The 17,146-nt window shown below is 47.3% G+C and overlaps 1 protein-coding gene across 1 annotated transcript in view; it reads left to right on the top strand.

Moving 5' to 3' along the window:
- Positions 1-17,146, top strand: part of LOC116984950 (dynein heavy chain 3, axonemal-like) — a 344,183-nt gene that overhangs the window by 57,275 nt on the left and 269,762 nt on the right. Inside the window, exons 10-13 of the mRNA XM_033039311.1 lie at positions 2,811-2,915; positions 4,536-4,666; positions 5,473-5,671; positions 8,999-9,202. Of these exons, the coding sequence (XP_032895202.1) occupies positions 2,811-2,915; positions 4,536-4,666; positions 5,473-5,671; positions 8,999-9,202 (639 nt within the window). The remainder of the gene's footprint in view (positions 1-2,810; positions 2,916-4,535; positions 4,667-5,472; positions 5,672-8,998; positions 9,203-17,146) is intronic.

The following is a 17,146-nucleotide window of genomic DNA, read 5'->3' as shown; positions in this document are numbered from 1 at the left end:
GTCACTCACGCGACCTCCGCGCGGCCCCCGCTTTGGTTAGGTTGCGCTTGCCGCATGGAGTCGCTTAGGTCACACTTGCCGACATGGAGTCGCATGCTTGTGGGACAGGCCCTTAACTGATTTCATAGAGTCATAGAGTGACACAGAATGGAAACAGGCCCGTCGGCCCAACATGCCCACACCCACCAGCCAACATGTCCCAGCTACACTAGTCCCACCTGCCCGCCTTTGGCCCATATCCCCCTAAACCTGTCCTATCCATGTACCAAATAATGTCCTGTAATTGAACATGTTCTAGCAGCTATTGGCTATGAGGTAGCTGTGTTCTTCCGAGAAAATCCAGCTTTTTGGGATGCAGCGGGAGTTGTGATGGATGGCAGTGAGCTCAGTATCTGCAGCTTTATTCATTTATACTTGGGTGAGTGCATTGCCACCTTGGACAGCATAAATTACACACTCAATGCCCTTGGTTAGGTAATGCCATGCTGGTACTTTCAGGACAATGGCCCAGAGATGATGTGGAACCATGGAACAGTGGTAGAATTGCTGCCTTACAGCGCCAGATACCCGGGTTTGATCCTGACTATCAGTGCTGTCTGTACGGAGTTTGCACGTTCTCCCCGTGACCTCTGTGGGTTTTCACCGGGAGCTCCGGTTTCTTCCCACACTCCAAAGTACAGGTTTGTAGGTGAATTAGCTGCTGTGATTTGTAAATTATCCTTAGTGTGTAGGTTCAAACGAGTGTACTGGTGATTGCTGGTCGGTGCCGACTCAGTGGGCCGAAGGGCCTGTTTCCACGCTATATCCCTAAATGAAAGTAAACATTGCTGGAACTGTGAGAGCTGGAATGGCTGGAGATCTGAAATAGAAGGGAATGCTGGGGGTATTCAGGCAGTATCCATGGGCAGCCAAACATTAGTAAGCAAAAGATGCATTTGAAGATCATGACCAAGATGCACCTCCCTGGTTCATCACTGGCTCAAGAACCAGGTAGTCTTTGCAAAGCAAGAGTGACGAGAGCTTAGTGAATGCAACGTCTAACCCCACTCAGGATCAACATAAGGTCCACTCACATACAACAGTAAATGCAGGGTCAAACCCCAGCCATTGAATGTATGAAGATAGACACAAAGTGTTGGAGTAACTTAGCTGGTCATGCAATCTCTGGAGAAAAAAGGATGTGATGTTTCTCTAATTTCAGGTAACCCCTGCATTGCCTCTCTCTCCCCTTCCCCAGTCTAAATGTCCTACTAGTTCCACTGTTCACATCTCTGTATTTCTTCGTTATCACCTCCTCTCCAGCCAACAATAGGCCATTGTGGGCTCCACCCTTCTTTGGTCATCAGTTGCTGGCCCCGATTTGTGCTGGCCTGTTCCTACCTCCAGTTCCCTCCCCTGTATTTTCAGCCTGAAGAAGGGTCCCCCCGTGAAACATCACCCATCCTTTTTCTCCAGAGATACTGCCCGACTCGCCGAGTTACTCCAGCACTTTGTGTCTCTTCAGTTAAAAAAAAATACATCAGCAGTTCCGTTCCACACATAGAATGTATGAACAAAGGTATGCGGTGAAACTTGCTTTGAAATTCCCAGCGGTGTAGATGAAGGATCAACATGAACTGTGAATCAGCTTCCTCTCTCTGCAGGTACTGCCAGATATACAATCTCCAGAATACTCTGGAGTAAAAACAGTTTGGACATTTTCTTCACTGAATTGTCCTAAGACAGTTCTGTAAATTTAACATAAGACAGAAGTGCTTTTATCACAGTTCAGTTTGTTAATTCTGTGTCTATCTGACCTTGGGCTATTCAGAATGATTTGTATTATTTTTATTTAATAAAAGTCCTGGAACTATCTGTCCAAATTATAGAGTCATTGCGTCTGTATGAACTGGACATAGAGTCTCTATCAATCTATGAATTGGACACAAAGTCTCACGAATTTTATTAAATAAAGATATTGTAATTCATTACAATTCCTGTGTCGCCCAATGAAATTTAAGAAGGTTCATGATGAACATTGGAATCTCCAAGGCATAGAAGGCAATGAATCAAGTGCTGGTAAAACGGATCAGTCTAGATGGCCATTTCATGGTCGGTGTGTTCATGGTGGGCTGTGTCGGTGTGGATATGGTGGGCTGTGTCGGTGTGGATATGGTGGGCTATGGCAGTGTGGACAGGGTGGGCTGCGGTGGTGTGGGCATGGTGGGCTGCGTCGGTGTGGATATGGTGGGCTATGGCAGTGTGGACAGGGTGGGCTGCGTCGGTGTGGACAGGGTGGGCTATGGCAGTGTGGGCATGGTGCGCTGTGTCGGTGTGGGCATGGTGGGCTGCGGTGGTGTGGGCATGGTGGGCTGCGTCGGTGTGGACAGGGTGGGCTGCGGTGGTGTGGACAGGGTGGGCTGTGTCGGTGTGGGCATGGTGGGCTGTGTTGGTGTGGGCATGGTGGGCTGTGTCAGTGTGGGCATGGTGGGCTGCGTCGGTGTGGACAGGGTGGGCTGCGGTGGTGTGGACAGGGTGGGCTATGGCAGTGTGGGCATGGTGGGCTGTGTCGGTGTGGACAGGGTGGGCTATGGCAGTGTGGATGTGGGCTGCGGTGGTGTGGACAGGGTGGGCTGCGGTGGCGTGGACAGGGTGGGCTGCGGTGGTGTGGGCATGGTGGGCTGTGTCGGTGTGGACAGGGTGGGCTGCGGTGGCGTGGACAGGGTGGGCTGCGGTGGTGTGGGCTGCGGTGGTGTGGGCATGGTGGGCTGCAGTGCTATAATCAATACAATAATGTTGACTGAAAGGCACAAGTTTTTCCCCCTGCTTAGGAAATTGAGGATATGTACACCACTGCCATTAAGAAGGCAATCCTTGACTATGTGCTGTTAGACCCAGTGGAACAAGAGAGGCTCGGCATCGAACTTCCTCCTAAGGTAGGAAAGAAATGTCCAATCATCAGAATGTGTGAAGAAATTTTGATAGCGTTTTTATGAATGGAAAAGTAGAAACTCACTGGACATGTTGAATAATGCTGCCTTGGCAAGGCCAGCAGCAGAATCAAGGTCGAATCACACCCCGGCCACTCCCTCTTCTCCCCATCGGGCAAAAGGTATAGGCGTGTGAAAACGCACACCTCCAGATTCAGGGACAATTTCTTCCCGCCTGTTACCAGGCAACTGAACCATCCTACCACAACCAGAGATCAGTCCTGACCCTCGGACTATCTTTGATCGGACTTTACTGGCTTTACCTTGCACTAAACGTTATTCACTTATCATGTATCTGTGCACTGTGAATGGCTCGATTGTAATCATGTATTGTCTTTCCGCTGACTGGTTAGCACGCAACAAAAGGCTTTTCACTGTACCTCAGTACACGTGACAATAAACTAAACTAAACTAATAATTGATAGTATTTTCATTCACTCGAATTCCTAAGACTGGAGCCAGTATTTTATCACAAAGCTATGGAATACTGGTGTTGAGGCTTCCGCATCCAATGGGGTACAGCTATGGAGGGACATGGGCCTGGAAATTCCTTCCACAACTCCAAAACCAGGCACGTTGGCACAGCGGTAGAGTTGTTGCCTTACAGCGCCAGTACCCGGGTTCCATCCTAACTACAGGTGCTGTCTGTACAGAGTTGGTACATTCTCCCCCTAACCGTGCGGGTTTTCTCCAAGATCTTCGGTTTCCAACTACACTCCAAAGATGTACAGGTTTGTAGGTTATTTGACTTGGTGAAATGGTAAATTGTCCCTCGTGTGTGTGGGAGTGTTAATGTGTGGGGATTACTGGTCAGCGCAGACACGGTGGGTCGAAGGGCCTGTTTCTGCACTGTATCTCTAAACTAAAGTAAAGTAAACTAAACCTCAATGGGCAAGCTTCCTATTCAGCATCTGGAACAAAACCCAAACACATCAAACAAATGCAACCACCGAGTTTGGTGACAGCATTCATGGTGCAGGAGAAATTAAAATTGTGCAACAATTGTATTTACATTATCCATATTTAAGAAGAGGATAATTCTTCTACAGATTGACAATGCATTTGGCGAATAGCAGAATATAGCAATTATCATGGTTTAGTTTAGTTTAGATATACAGCGCAGCAACAGGCCCGCCGGCCCACCGAGTCCGCGCCGACCAGCGATCCCCGCACACCAACACTAGCCTACACACTAGGGACAATTTACAATCTTTAACAAAGCTAATTAACCTACAAACCGAAGGGAGGCCACGCGTAAATTCGAGGAGCACCCGGAGAAAACGCACGCAGGCCACGGGGAGAAGGTGCAAACTCAGTACAGACAGCGCCCGTAATCGGGATGGAACCCCGGTGGGTCTCTGGCGATGTACGGCAGCAACTCTACCGCTGCATGGGTGGATATGACCACTGATCAATACAATACAATACAATACAATACGGTTTTATTCGTCACATTGCACATAAAGTGCAAGTGAAATGAATTCAATAACCAGCAATGGCCATGCCTTGCATCTTTACTTTCTTCATCTCCTGGCGCTTGCTGCAACTTGTTTTATTTGTTTGTAGGCGTCTGAGACTGCCGGCAGGGAGAGGTTTCCATGGCATGAAAGCATAGAAGGTGCACGTCTCAAGATCAAAGATACCTTGTACATCACTCACCCAGTCATGTCTATAATACTGCTCAACTTTCAGACCAGGTAACCACTTAATTTTCACCAATGCCTTAAAATGGCTGAGTCAGGAAGGGCTTGAGACTGTTATTGAATATGAAAAAGGGATTTACCCCAAAACATTGCTTGTGTTGAGACTCTGTCTGTTACGGTGCATGTAGTGTTTTTTTGGGGGGTTTTTAACTAGTGTCAGTGTGTGGGGATCACTGGTCGGCACGGACTAGGTGGGCTGAAGGGTGTGTTTCCACGCTGTTTCTCTGAAGTAAACGGAGCAAAGTAAACGTTATCATTTTGCATCCATACAATCTCTGTTCAAAAATTTAGTTGTGTTGCTTCTTACCTTGGCAGTGAAACGCCCACTCCCATTACATCAGACTGAAGAAAGGTCTCGACCCGAAACTTCACCCATTCCTTCTCTGACCCGCTGAGTTACTCCAGCATTTTGTGTCTATCTTCGGTGTAAACCAGCATCTGCAGTTCCTTCCTACACTGTGCGTCCACCTGACGTGTTCATTGTTGACGTTCACTTTCACCAAATTGAACGTTGCATTTTGTTGACAATTTTCACATATACTTTATAGATGAGGGTGGTGAATCTGTGGAATTCTTTGCCACAGAAGGCGGTGGAGGCCAAGTCAATGGATATTTTTAAGGCAGAGATAGATAAATTCTTGATTAGTACGGGTTGCAGAGGTTATGTGGAGACAGCATGAGAATGGAGTTAGGAGGGAGAGATAGATCAGCCATGATTGAATGGTGGAGTAGACTTGATGGGCCGAGTGGCCCAATTCTGTTCCTATCACATGAAGTAATTGGTTGTTTGTCTGTTTTAGATACAGGAACTTCAGACTGATTGAAATCCAGCCCCTGGAGCAGCTTTTCCCCTTCACCCTTGATCAGCTAATTAACCACGTCGCCATGGTTACGAAGACCAGGGTAACCACTTTGCGGGATCTATGGCTGACGGATTGCTGTGATATAATCGGTGAAAACAGGGAGAAGGTGGAGTCCTGGATGCCCCAGGATAATGAGGTACCCGCCATCTTGCATTATTTCCATTACGCAATAATAAGTGTGAATGACCAGGGATCTATTATGCTGACAAATTCACAAGTTGTAGGAGTAGAATTAGGCCAGTCGTCCCATCGTGTCCCCTCCACCACTTAATCATGGCCGATCTCTGCCTCCTAATCCCATTTTCCTGCCTTCTCCCCATAACCCTTGAAACCCATTCCGATCAAGAATTTGTCTATCTCTGCCTTAATAATATCCATTGACTTGGACTCCTTCTTTGGCAATGAGTTCCACAGATTAACTACCCTCTGACTAAAGAGGATCCTCCTCAACTCCTTTTTAAAAGAGTGCTCTTTAATTCTGAGGCTGTGACCTCTGGTCCTAGACTCTCCCATCAGTAGAAACATCTTTTCCAGATCCACTCTATCTATGCCTTTCTGTAAGTTTCAATAAGATGCCCCCTCAACCTTCTAAACTCCAGCGAGTAGAGGCCAAGTGCTGTCAAACGCTGACCACCTCAGCCTCCTTCAATCAATCAATCATGGTGGCACGGTGGCACAGCGGTAGAGTTGCTGCCTTACAGCACTTGCAGCGCCTGAGACCCGGGTTCGATTCTGACTAAGGCGCTGTCTGTACGGAGTTTGTACGTTCTCCCCGTGACTGCGTGGGTTTCTCAGAGTTTCATTTCCTTCCACACTACAAAGACGTACCAGTTTGTAGGTTCATTAACATGGTATGAATGTAAATTGTCCCTAGTGTGTGTAGGATCGTGTTAGTGTGCGGGGATCGCTGGTCGGTGCGATCCCCAAATGTTGCTGCATTTCTAAACTGAACTAAACTAAATCCATCAATCAATCAATCATTCAATCAGAAGCCTCACCCCTCTGAGCTCTGACTGGCAGTCGTACCCAAGACTGACCCAAGTGCCACCCACACTAAAGCACTTGTGGTATGTTAATCCCATGGCAACCGTGGTAAGGTTATCACCTCGATGAAGGACATGTCAGACTCATAGAGTGATACAGTGAGCAAACAGGCCTTTTGACCCAACTTGCCTACACTGACCAACATGTCTCATCTCCACTAGTCCTACCTGCCTGTGTTTGGTCCATATCTCTCTAAACCTGTCCTATCCATGCACCTGTCTAATTGTTTCTAAAATGTTTGGATAGTCCCTGCCTCAACCATCTCCTCTGGCAGCTCGTTCCATACACCTACCACCCTTTGTGTGTAAAGGTTACCCCTCAGACTCCTATAAAATCTTTCCCCTTAACCTTAAACCTATGTCCTCTTGTTCTCAATTCCCCCACTCTGGGCAAGAGACTCTGTGCGTCTGCCCAATCTATTCCTCTCATGATTTGTACACCTCTATCATCCCTCATCCTCCTGCGCTCCAAGGAATAAAGTCCCAACCTGCTCAACCTCTCCCTATAACTCTAGCCCTCGAGTCCTGGCAACATCCCCGTGAATCTTGTCTGCATCCTTTCCTCTCACATGGTCCCCAGAACACAACACTCTAAAAGGTCTGTGCAACCGAAGAGGAGATTGAGGTATTGGGGTTTCAGTGGCTAGTGCCCTCTGACAACCATCTTCTCTCTCCTTCACTGTCCACCTACTCTTCCCTTCCACCCCTCTAATCTTTCCCCTCTGTCTCCTTCTTCATTGTATCTGTTTCCCCCATTTCCACAGCTCTCTATTGGGCCCTTCATCCCAGGGCCACAGGTGAGAGGAGAGGGCGCAGGGTGGCACGGTGGCGCAGCAGTAAAGTTGTTGCCTTACAGCGCCAGAGAGCTGGGTTTGATCCTGGCTACGGGTGCTGTCTGTACAGAGTTTGTACGTTCCCCCCGCGACCTGCGTGGGTTTTATCTAGGTGCTCCGGTTTCCTCCCACACTTCAAAGACGTACAGGTTTGTAGGTTAATTGGTTTTGATTAAATTGTAAATTGTCCCTAGTGTGTAGGACAGTGTGCGGGGATCGCTGGTCAGCACGGACTCGGTGGGCCGAAGGGCCTGTTTCTGTGCTGTATCTCTAAACTAAACTAAAACTAAAGTTAAGAGATGAGAAAGCGAAGGCAGTGAAGAGCTGCCTGGGTCAGTTTCAGAAAATTAAATCGGGTATGTTCTGTTCAAATTTAGTTTAAGTTTAGTTTAGTGATACAGTGCGGAAACAGGCCCTTCGGCCCACTGAGTCCACGCCGACCAGTAATCCCCGCACACTAACACTAATCCTACACACACAAGAGGCAATTTACACGTATAACAAGCCAATTAACCTACAAACCTGTACGTCTTTGGAGTGTGGGAGGAAACCGAAGATCTTGGAAAAAAAACCCACGCGGTCACGGTGAGAATGTATAAACTCCGTACAGACAGCACCTGTAGTCAGGATCGAACCCGGGTTCTCGGCACTGCAAATGCTGTTAGGCAGCAACTCTACCGCTGTGCCACTATGCCGCCCCTAATGTTGAAGAATATTTGCATTTAAACAAATGCATTGGATTTTACCCTTTGTACCACCAGATGCGGTATAATGTGGATAAATATGAGGTTATCCACTTTGGTGGCAAGAACAGGAAGGCAAATTATTATCTGAATGGTGTCAGGTTAAGAAAACGAAGTACAACAAGACCTGGGTGTCCTTGTACATCAGTCACTGAAAGTAAGCATGCAGGCACAGCAGGCAGTGAAGAAAGTGAATGGTATGTTGGCCTTCATAACGAGAGGAGTTGAGTATAGGAGCAAAGAAGTCCTTCTGCAGTTGTACAGGGCCCTGGTGAGGCCACACCTGGAGTATTGTGTGCAGTTTTGGTCTCCTAATTTGAGGAAGGACAGTCTTGTTATTGAGGGAATGCAGCGTAGGTTTACAAGGTATGTCACATGCTGAGAAAATGAAGCGGTTGGGCTTGTATAATCTGGAGTTTAGAAGGATGAGAGGGCATCTTATTAAAACAGATAAGATTATTAAGAGTTTGGACAAGCTAGAGGCAAGAAACATGTTCCCGATGTTGGGGGAGTTCAGAACCAGGGTCCACAGTTGAAGAATAAGGGGTAGGCCATTTAGAACTGAGATGAAGAAGAACTTTTTCACCCAGAGAGTTGTGAATCTGTGGATTTCTCTGCCTCAGAAGGCAGTGGAGGCCAATTCACTGGGTGCATTCAAAAGAGAGTTAGAAAGAGCTCAGGGTTAGCGGAATCAAGGGGTATGGGGAGAAGGCAGGATGATTGTGGATGATCAGCCATGATCATATTGAATGGCGGTGCTGGCTCAAAGGGCCGAATGGCCTCCCTTGCACCTATTGTCTATGTATCTATGTAAATATTGAAGGTCTTCCCGATGTTGTTGCAGGAGGTGAGAATGAAGAAGATGGATCACTTCTTTGCCAGCGTTGCCACCCTCATGTCCAATCTCCTGCGCAGCATAGTGGAGGCATCTCTCACGGAATTGGTACACATGTTTGAAAAGTACCGGATTGGGAACAGATATGAAGGAGAATATCCCACTGATACCCTTGGACTTCCTGTCAAACCTCATCCCATAATCATCTTTATGGTGAGTGGAGATTCCTTTAATCATGTGCAATGTGGTGGACATTTACACCCTGGCAAAAAGGTTCTGACTGTCTACCCTATCTTTGCCTCTCATAATTGTATGTACTTCTATCAGGTCTCCCCTCAACCTCCGACGTTCCAGAGACAACTTGGGGGGCAGAAGGATGTGTTTCCTTGCTGTGTCAATCAATCAATCTCCCGTATATTGGCGAGACCAAGCGCAGTGTGTCGCTGAACACCTCCGCTCAGTCCACCTTAATCTACCTGGTATCCCATTTGTTAAACACTTTAACTCCCCCTCCCATTCCCACCCTGACCTTACTGTCCTGGGCCTCCTCCATTGTCAGAGTGAAGCCCAGCGCAAATTGGAGGAACAGCAGCTCATGTTTTGCTTGGGCAGTTTACACCCCAGCGGTATGAATATTGATTTCTCTCACTTCAAGTAACCCTTGCTTTCTCTCTCTCTCCACCCCTCTCCCTTCCCAGTTCTCTGACCAGTCTGACTGTCCACTTGATTACATTTTTATCATACTGTATACTCCGTTGTCACCTTCTCCTAGCTAACATGGTACATTTTCCTTGAGCTACATCCCCTCTGATGTCTCATTTTCACACCCTACACTTCCTTATCTCTGTGCCTCCCTCTTCCCCGACTTTCAGTTTGAAGAAGGGTCTCGACCCCAAACGTCGCCCATTCCTTCTCTCCAGAGATGTTGCCTGACCAGCTGAGTTACTCCAGCATTTTGGTGGCAAGAACAGGAAGGCAGGTTATTATCAGATTGATGTCAGATTAGGAGAAGGGGAGGTGCAATGAGACCTGGGTGTCCTTGTACATCAGTCTCTGAAAGTAAGCATGCAGGCACAGCAGGCAGTGAAGAAAGCGAATGGCATGCTGTCCTTCATTGCGAGAGGATTTGACTTTAGGAGCAAGGAGGTCCTACAGCAGTTGTACAGGGCCCTGGTGAGGCCGCGCTTAGATTATTGTGTGCAATTTTGGTCTCTTAATTTGAGGAAGAACATTCTTGCTATTGAGGGAGTGCAGCCTAGGTTCACCAGGTTAATTCCCATGATGGCGGGACTGACAGATGATGAAAGAATGGGTCGACCTGGCTTGTATTCACTGGTATTTACAAGGATGAGAGGATATCTTATAGAAACATATAAAATTCTTAAAGGATTGGACAGGCTAGATGCAGGAAAAAAGTTCCCGATGTTGGGGGTCCAGATCCAGGGATCATAATTTAAGAATAAGTGGTAGGCCATTTTGGACTGAGATGAGGAAAAACTTTTTCACGCAGAGAGTTGTGAATCTGTGGAATTCTCTGTCACAGAAGGTAGTGGAGGCCAATTCACTGGATGTTTTCAAGAGAGAGTTAGATTTAGCTCTTAGGGTTAAAGGAATCAAGGGATATGGGGAAAAAGCAGGAAAGGGATACTGATTTTAGATTATCAGCCATGATCGTATTGAATGGCGGTGTTAGCTCGAAGGGCCGAATGACCTACTCCTGCACCTATTTTTCTATGTTTCTATCTTCGGAGTAAACCAGCGTATTCTTCCTACACAAATCTCAGGAGTGCAGCATGTTTTGTTTTGATGGGGTATGTGTGTGGGGGGCGGGGGGGGGGGGTTAGGGAAACTTTAAAATCTTTCCCCTGCACGGGAGACCCGACCTTTTCTTTGTCGGGTCTCCGTTGTCGTTGGGGCTGCAACGTGGAGTGGCCTCCAACAGGAATGACCTGGGGCTCCAGTCGCGGAGCTGCGGACTTACGTACCATCACGAAGCTGGCCGAGTCCGGAGCGGGTAGAGCGGTGGTGGCGCGCTGCTGTGACCCGACCCCTGGAGATTCGGAGGCTCCAACCGCAGGTCTGGCAGACAGGAACACTGGGAGCCCGCGGGTCCCTGCTGGGACACCGCTTTTCGGGGCTTCCGCAACGGCGACTTCTCCCGCCCGAGTTGCGGGGTTGAAGATTACCTGGAGCGGGGCCTTACACCATCGCCCCACACGGCTTGGAATGGCTGCGGGACTTTGCTAGCGCCCGCCGGGGGCTTTGACTCTGACATCGGGGGGGGGAGAGGGGAGTGCAGGGGAGGGATAAGTTTTTGCCTTCCATCACAGCGAGGAGGAGATGCGCTGGGATGGATGTCTGTGTAAATTGTGTTGTGTCTTGGGTCTTTTTCTTTTTGTATGTATGACTGCAGAAACAACATTTCATTTGGACCTCAACGAGGTTCAAATGACAAATAAAATTGTATTGTATTGTATTATATTGTATGTGGCCAAGATTACACTACTGCCTATAACGCAGTTTGGAAGCTTTTAAAGAACAACAGAAGGTAACTAAAAAGACAATACGGGGAGAAAAGATGAAATACGAAGGTAAGCTAGCTAATAATATAAAAGAGTTTCTTCAGATATGAAGAGTAAGAAAGAGGCAAGAATAGACATTGGACAACTGGAGAATGGTGCAAGAGAAGTGATAATGGGGAATAAAGAAATGGCTGAGGAGTTGAATAACTTTATTACATCAGTTTTCACAATGGAATAATGGGAGGCTTTAGTCAACTTGTCTCGTTCATTTGCATAATTACTGAATGAAGCAAGCTGTGTAGACATGACTTAAGAGAGAATTATACTATCTATTGTGTGGGAAGGAACTGCAGATGCTGGTTTACACCGAAGATAGACACAAAGTGCTGGAGTAACTCAGCAGGACAAGCAGCATCTATGGAGAGAAGGAATTGGTGACATTTCGGTCTAGACCCTTCTTCAGTCTGAAGAAACATCACCCATTCCATCTCAGGAGATGCTGCCTGTCCCGCTGAGTTACTCTGGCATTTTGTGTCTATGTTTGCTGCTATCTAAGGTGTTCTACGCAATAAACAGATAGACGATAGCCTGGAATTTAGCGAAGATCAAAAGAGGATGACTTGTTCTGCAGGATTTTACCCACGAGAGTGGAAAGGGAAAGGAAAGTGACAGTAATTTTACTTCGGAGCCACGTGAATGACTACGTGAAGAACCCGTCCAGCACGCATGCGCGCCATGAGCGTTCATGCAGTGCAACAGCGACGAACGGGAGTACAGGGCGCTCCCGCTACAGCTTAAAAAAGACGGACCGTCAGGTAAGTTTATTCTGAGGTCGTATTTCGAAAAAAGTTGCTTTGCTTTGTCCAGGTCGAGACAACTGGAAACATGAGCAAAACAAGGCAAGCAAAAAAGACCGCACCCCGTTCGACTCCAACAGAGGAGCGTTCCATCAGTGGGGGGCGAGAGGTGGCAGGAAAGCGGTCCGCTATTCCTGACACCAAGCCGAGCCCAGTCCCGCTAGCGCAGCCTGAGCAGCGGGCTGGAAGTAAATCAACACGGAAGACAAACCGGCCGGTAATGTCTGACACCTCCAACGAGGACGTCTCACCGCCCGAGAGCGGCAGAGAAAGTCGCCTGAGCCGCTTGGAGGGGCTCATGGAGCAAATGCTCCAGCGAGACTTGCTTCGGGAGCTGGAGCAGTCTCGTCAAGGGAGTACAGGCACTCCCGCCACAGTGTCTCACAAGGCGCTGGCCATCGCTTCCCCCTCAGTCGAGGGCAGCGTTGCCGACCAGGGCTGGGCTGGTCAAGAAGAGGGGTCACTGGCCGAAGATGTCGAGAGTACACTTGGGGTACAGGACCAGGAAGAGCTGCTGGGTGTGGTAGACCACTACGTGGCAGCTCCATGAGCAGGACGGCCATTAGAGCCAAAACTGGCGGCCAGCATAGACTACCTGTCCTTCAAACCCTTACAAGAGCAGGTAGTTAATGAGGCACTAGAGCTGTATTCGGCCCCAGAAAATTGCGCCTCGCTCAACGTGCCGGCCATCAACAGCCAAATCTGGGGGCACGTTGGGCAGAACATCCGCAACCAAGAATTAAAATTACAACGGATTCTCAGGCTCCTGACGTCAGCCATCACTTCTTATGCTCGTTCCGTGGATGGGGTGGAAATGACCACAAACCAGCAGGATACATTAGCTCTGCTGTTTAACACCCAATTCGAGATCAACAACCTCCGTAAGGAGATAATAAGACCTGCCCTCAACCCGAAATTCGCAGGGTTGAGCAAAACACCGGCCTCAGAGCCACAAATCCTGCTCTTCGGTAAGGACCTCTTTAAAAAAGTGAAGGACCTGGAAGAAGAGTCCAAAACATTTGGCCTCATGAGGGCAGACCCCGGAACGAGCAGACCCACAAAACCCAAGCGGCAGTACCCCACCGCGTCCACCAGTCGACGTCAGTCTCATGGGACTGGTGAAAGCTCGATAACACCGAATGGATGTTAAATCCCAAAGCATTTGCTAAAATTACAAAGCAATATGGCACGCCAGATATCGATCTATTTGCATCCAGACTAAATCACCAGGTTCCAATGTATGTCGCTTGGGAACCAGACCCTGAGGCAGCAGCGATAGATGCGTTCGCGCTGGACTAGGGAAGATTCTTCTTTTATGCTTTTCCTCCCTTCTGCCTCATCAGTCGGGTACTACGCAAAATACAGATGGACTCTGCTTCAGGTATTTTGATAGTACCCGACTGGCCTACACAGCCATGGTTCCCAGTGGTCCTCGACATGGTCGTCGAGACCCCAATGACTTTTCCCAGTAGCCCAGACTTGTTAACTCACCCGGTATCAGGCATAAGCCACCCATGCCACGATAAAATTAAACTCTTGGGTTGCAGATTTAGAAAAGGCCTCTGCTGGGCCTGGGATTGTCAGACAACACCATCAACACGATGACAGCATCCCACCGTGTATCCATAAGGAAACAATACTTGTCAAACATCAAGAAGTGGGAAAGATACTGTTCGAACACAGGAACCACATATTCAACTACAACTGTAACCAATGTACTGGAGTTCCTGGCAGGCCTTCACCACAATGAAGGACTCAGCTACAGCGCCATTAATACAGCCAGAAGTGCTCTGTCAGCCTATTTAATTCAGGCACCAGGACAACAGGCCATGGGGTCCCACCCACTGGTGATCAAGCTCATGAGAGGCATATTTAACTCCAATCCCCCCAGACCTAGGTACACCCAAATCTGGGATGTCATTGTGGTCCTGACATACCGTTGGGGATGGTCACCAGCCAGGTCCCTCACCCTGGAACAATTAACCCTGAAGACGGTCATGCTGATGGCACTTGCCTATGGACCACATCCTGGTTACAGCGGGGTGGTCTGGGGAAAAAACGTTTCAAACTTTTTATAATAAGCCGTTGGCAGAACCTGCATTGTTTGCAGAAAAAATATTTGAATCTGCAAATATATAATTTAAGACCGGGGAGCAATTTTGTTTTTTGTTATTGTTTAATAAACACCATTATTGTTTTTACAAACAGATTCATGGTTGATTTCGATAACATACTTCCTCCCTCGAATGTCTTCGGCAGCGAGTGAAGTGTGAACTGTTACACGGTTTGAAATCACAGAGCTTTAAAATCTGCACGTAGTCACTCATGTGACTCCGAAGTAAAATAGTAAGATTAAACGAGAACTTACCAGTTCTAAGTTTGATCTGTATTTTATGAGGAGCTACGATGAGGGATTACGTGCCCTCCGCTCCCACCCTCAATTACAGAGATCAGCTGGTAATTAAGTTCTCCTTTTCTTTACTATGTTTATTTCAATTGTTATGTCTTCTGAGATTCCACACCGCTGCTTTGAAGTATGTCGCGCATGCGTGCTGGACGGGTTCTTCACGTAATCCCTCATCGTAACTCCTCATAAAATACAGATCAAACTTCGAACAGGTAAGTTCTCGTTTAATCTTACTATTTCAGTGGATAGTTTGCTTGTCACTGGTACATTGGTATTTGGTTGTTAATTTGCCTCCATGGTGTTATGAAGATTAACTAAAGGAACAAATACAAATGGAGCTTAATGATTATATCGAAGCAAATGTTGCCTGCTGTCAAGAGATTCTAGTGTGTCTGCTTTATTGTACATGCCCCTGTGAGTTCACCGTCTACAGTAAAGTAACCAGCACAGGCTGGAGTGTTACACATGAGAGACGTGGCAGCTCATAAAGGCAAGGCTGATATATCCAAGTTTCTTCATTGTACCTTGCAGTGAGATTCACTCTACTCACTAGACCTGTGCATCTTTGTAATGTGGGGGAAACCAGAGCACCCCACGCAGATCACGGGGAGAACGTGCAGACTCCGTACAGACAGCACCCGTAGACGGATCGAACCCGAGTCTCTGGCGCTGTAAGGCAGCAACTCTACCGCTGCGCCACCGTGCCACCAACTTCCATATTCATCTCTGATATAGTCTACCCCATCTATTCCCCTCATATCTTTTCATACCTCAATCATGCCCCCTCTTCAATAGACACAAAATGCTGGACAGGCAGCATCTCTGGAGAGAAGGAATGGGTGACGCTTCAGGTCGAGACCCTTCTTCAGACTGATGCCAGCCTTACCACACTCTCCTCATAACTGAAGCACTCCATCTGAGTCAACATCCCAGTTAATATCCTCTGCTCCTGTACATCCATCATCTTTCTTGTGTAGGAAGGATCTGCTGATGTTAGTTTAAACCGAAGATAGACACAATAAGCATTGTAATCATTTGAAACCTCCAGTTATTAGCTTAACGTGAATTAAATGGTGCAAGATGCTTTCCACTAGTAATGTACAAAATATCATAGCAAGGAAACAGGCCCTTCAGCCCAGCTTGTCCATGCTGACCAAGATACCCCATTGTAAGCTAGCCCACATCTGGTCCATATTCCTGGAAACCTTGCGTGTAATAAGGAACTACAGATGCTAGTTTACACTGTGGATAGACACAAAAAGCTGGAATAACTCAGCAGGACAGGCAGCATCTCTGGCAAAAAGGAATATGTGACGTTTTGGGTTGAGACGCTTCTTCAGATTAATAGATAATATTTTGGGCTGAGACCCTTCTTCAGACTCTTTCTTCATAATGTTTTCTTCTCATGTTGTGGCCAGAACTGCTTGCAATATTCCAGCTGAGGTCTGAACCGCATTTTATAATGTTGGTGCATCACCTCCCTGCTCTTGTGTTTAATGCACAAACTAATGAGGGCCAGTTACTCACATGTTGCCTTCACCACATTATTTATCTTCACTGCCATCCTCAAGGATTTGTGGACTTGCACACAATGGTGTATTCAAGAAAGAGTTAGATATAGGTCTTAGGGCTAATGGAATCAAGTGATATGGGGAGAAAGCAGGAACAGGGTACTGATTCTGGATGATCAGCCATGATAATATTGAACAGTTGGCTGGGGGCCGAATGGCCTACTCCTCCACCTATTTTCTATGTTTCTAAGGTCTCTCTGCTCCTCAATGCTTCCAGACTGTATCCTTCACGGTGAGGATTCTAACATCATTAGTATTCATTTATCAGATTTAAACATCTTCTGCCGTTACTTGGCACGTTTCATTAACACTTTGATATCACCTTGTCTCTCTGCATTTTGGCGACCTTTGCCCACCTGATTTTCCTACCAATAAGCAGATTAACCCACCAATAATTTAACCCCCATTCGGGATGAGGTTTCCGAGTACTTAGAAGTTCATGATAAAATAGGCTGATGTCATCATGGATTTGTGAATGTGAAGAGATATTGCCTGATGAATCTGTTGGGATTATTTGAGGAAGTTAGTAGCAGGACAGACAAGGATGTTGTTTAGCTGAATTTTCAGAAAGCCTTTGATAACCTTTGAGGCCAGTAAAGAAGATGAGAGCCCATGGTATTAGAAGCAAGATACAAGTATGGATAGAAGGTTGGTTGTATGGCAGAAGGCAAAGTGGGAATAAAGGAGGCTTTTCTGGCCAGTGACTAGCAGGGTTCCGCAGGGCTCGGTGCTGGGGCCGCTACTCTTCACGTTGTATATTAATGATTTGGAAGAGGGGATTGAAGGCTTTGTAGCCAGGT

The sequence above is a fragment of the Amblyraja radiata genome, chromosome 21 (assembly GCF_010909765.2).
Source record: "Amblyraja radiata isolate CabotCenter1 chromosome 21, sAmbRad1.1.pri, whole genome shotgun sequence".
NCBI lineage: Eukaryota > Metazoa > Chordata > Chondrichthyes > Rajiformes > Rajidae > Amblyraja > Amblyraja radiata.
Note: the sequence above shows the minus strand (reverse complement) of the source record. Positions and strands in the feature narration are given on the sequence as shown.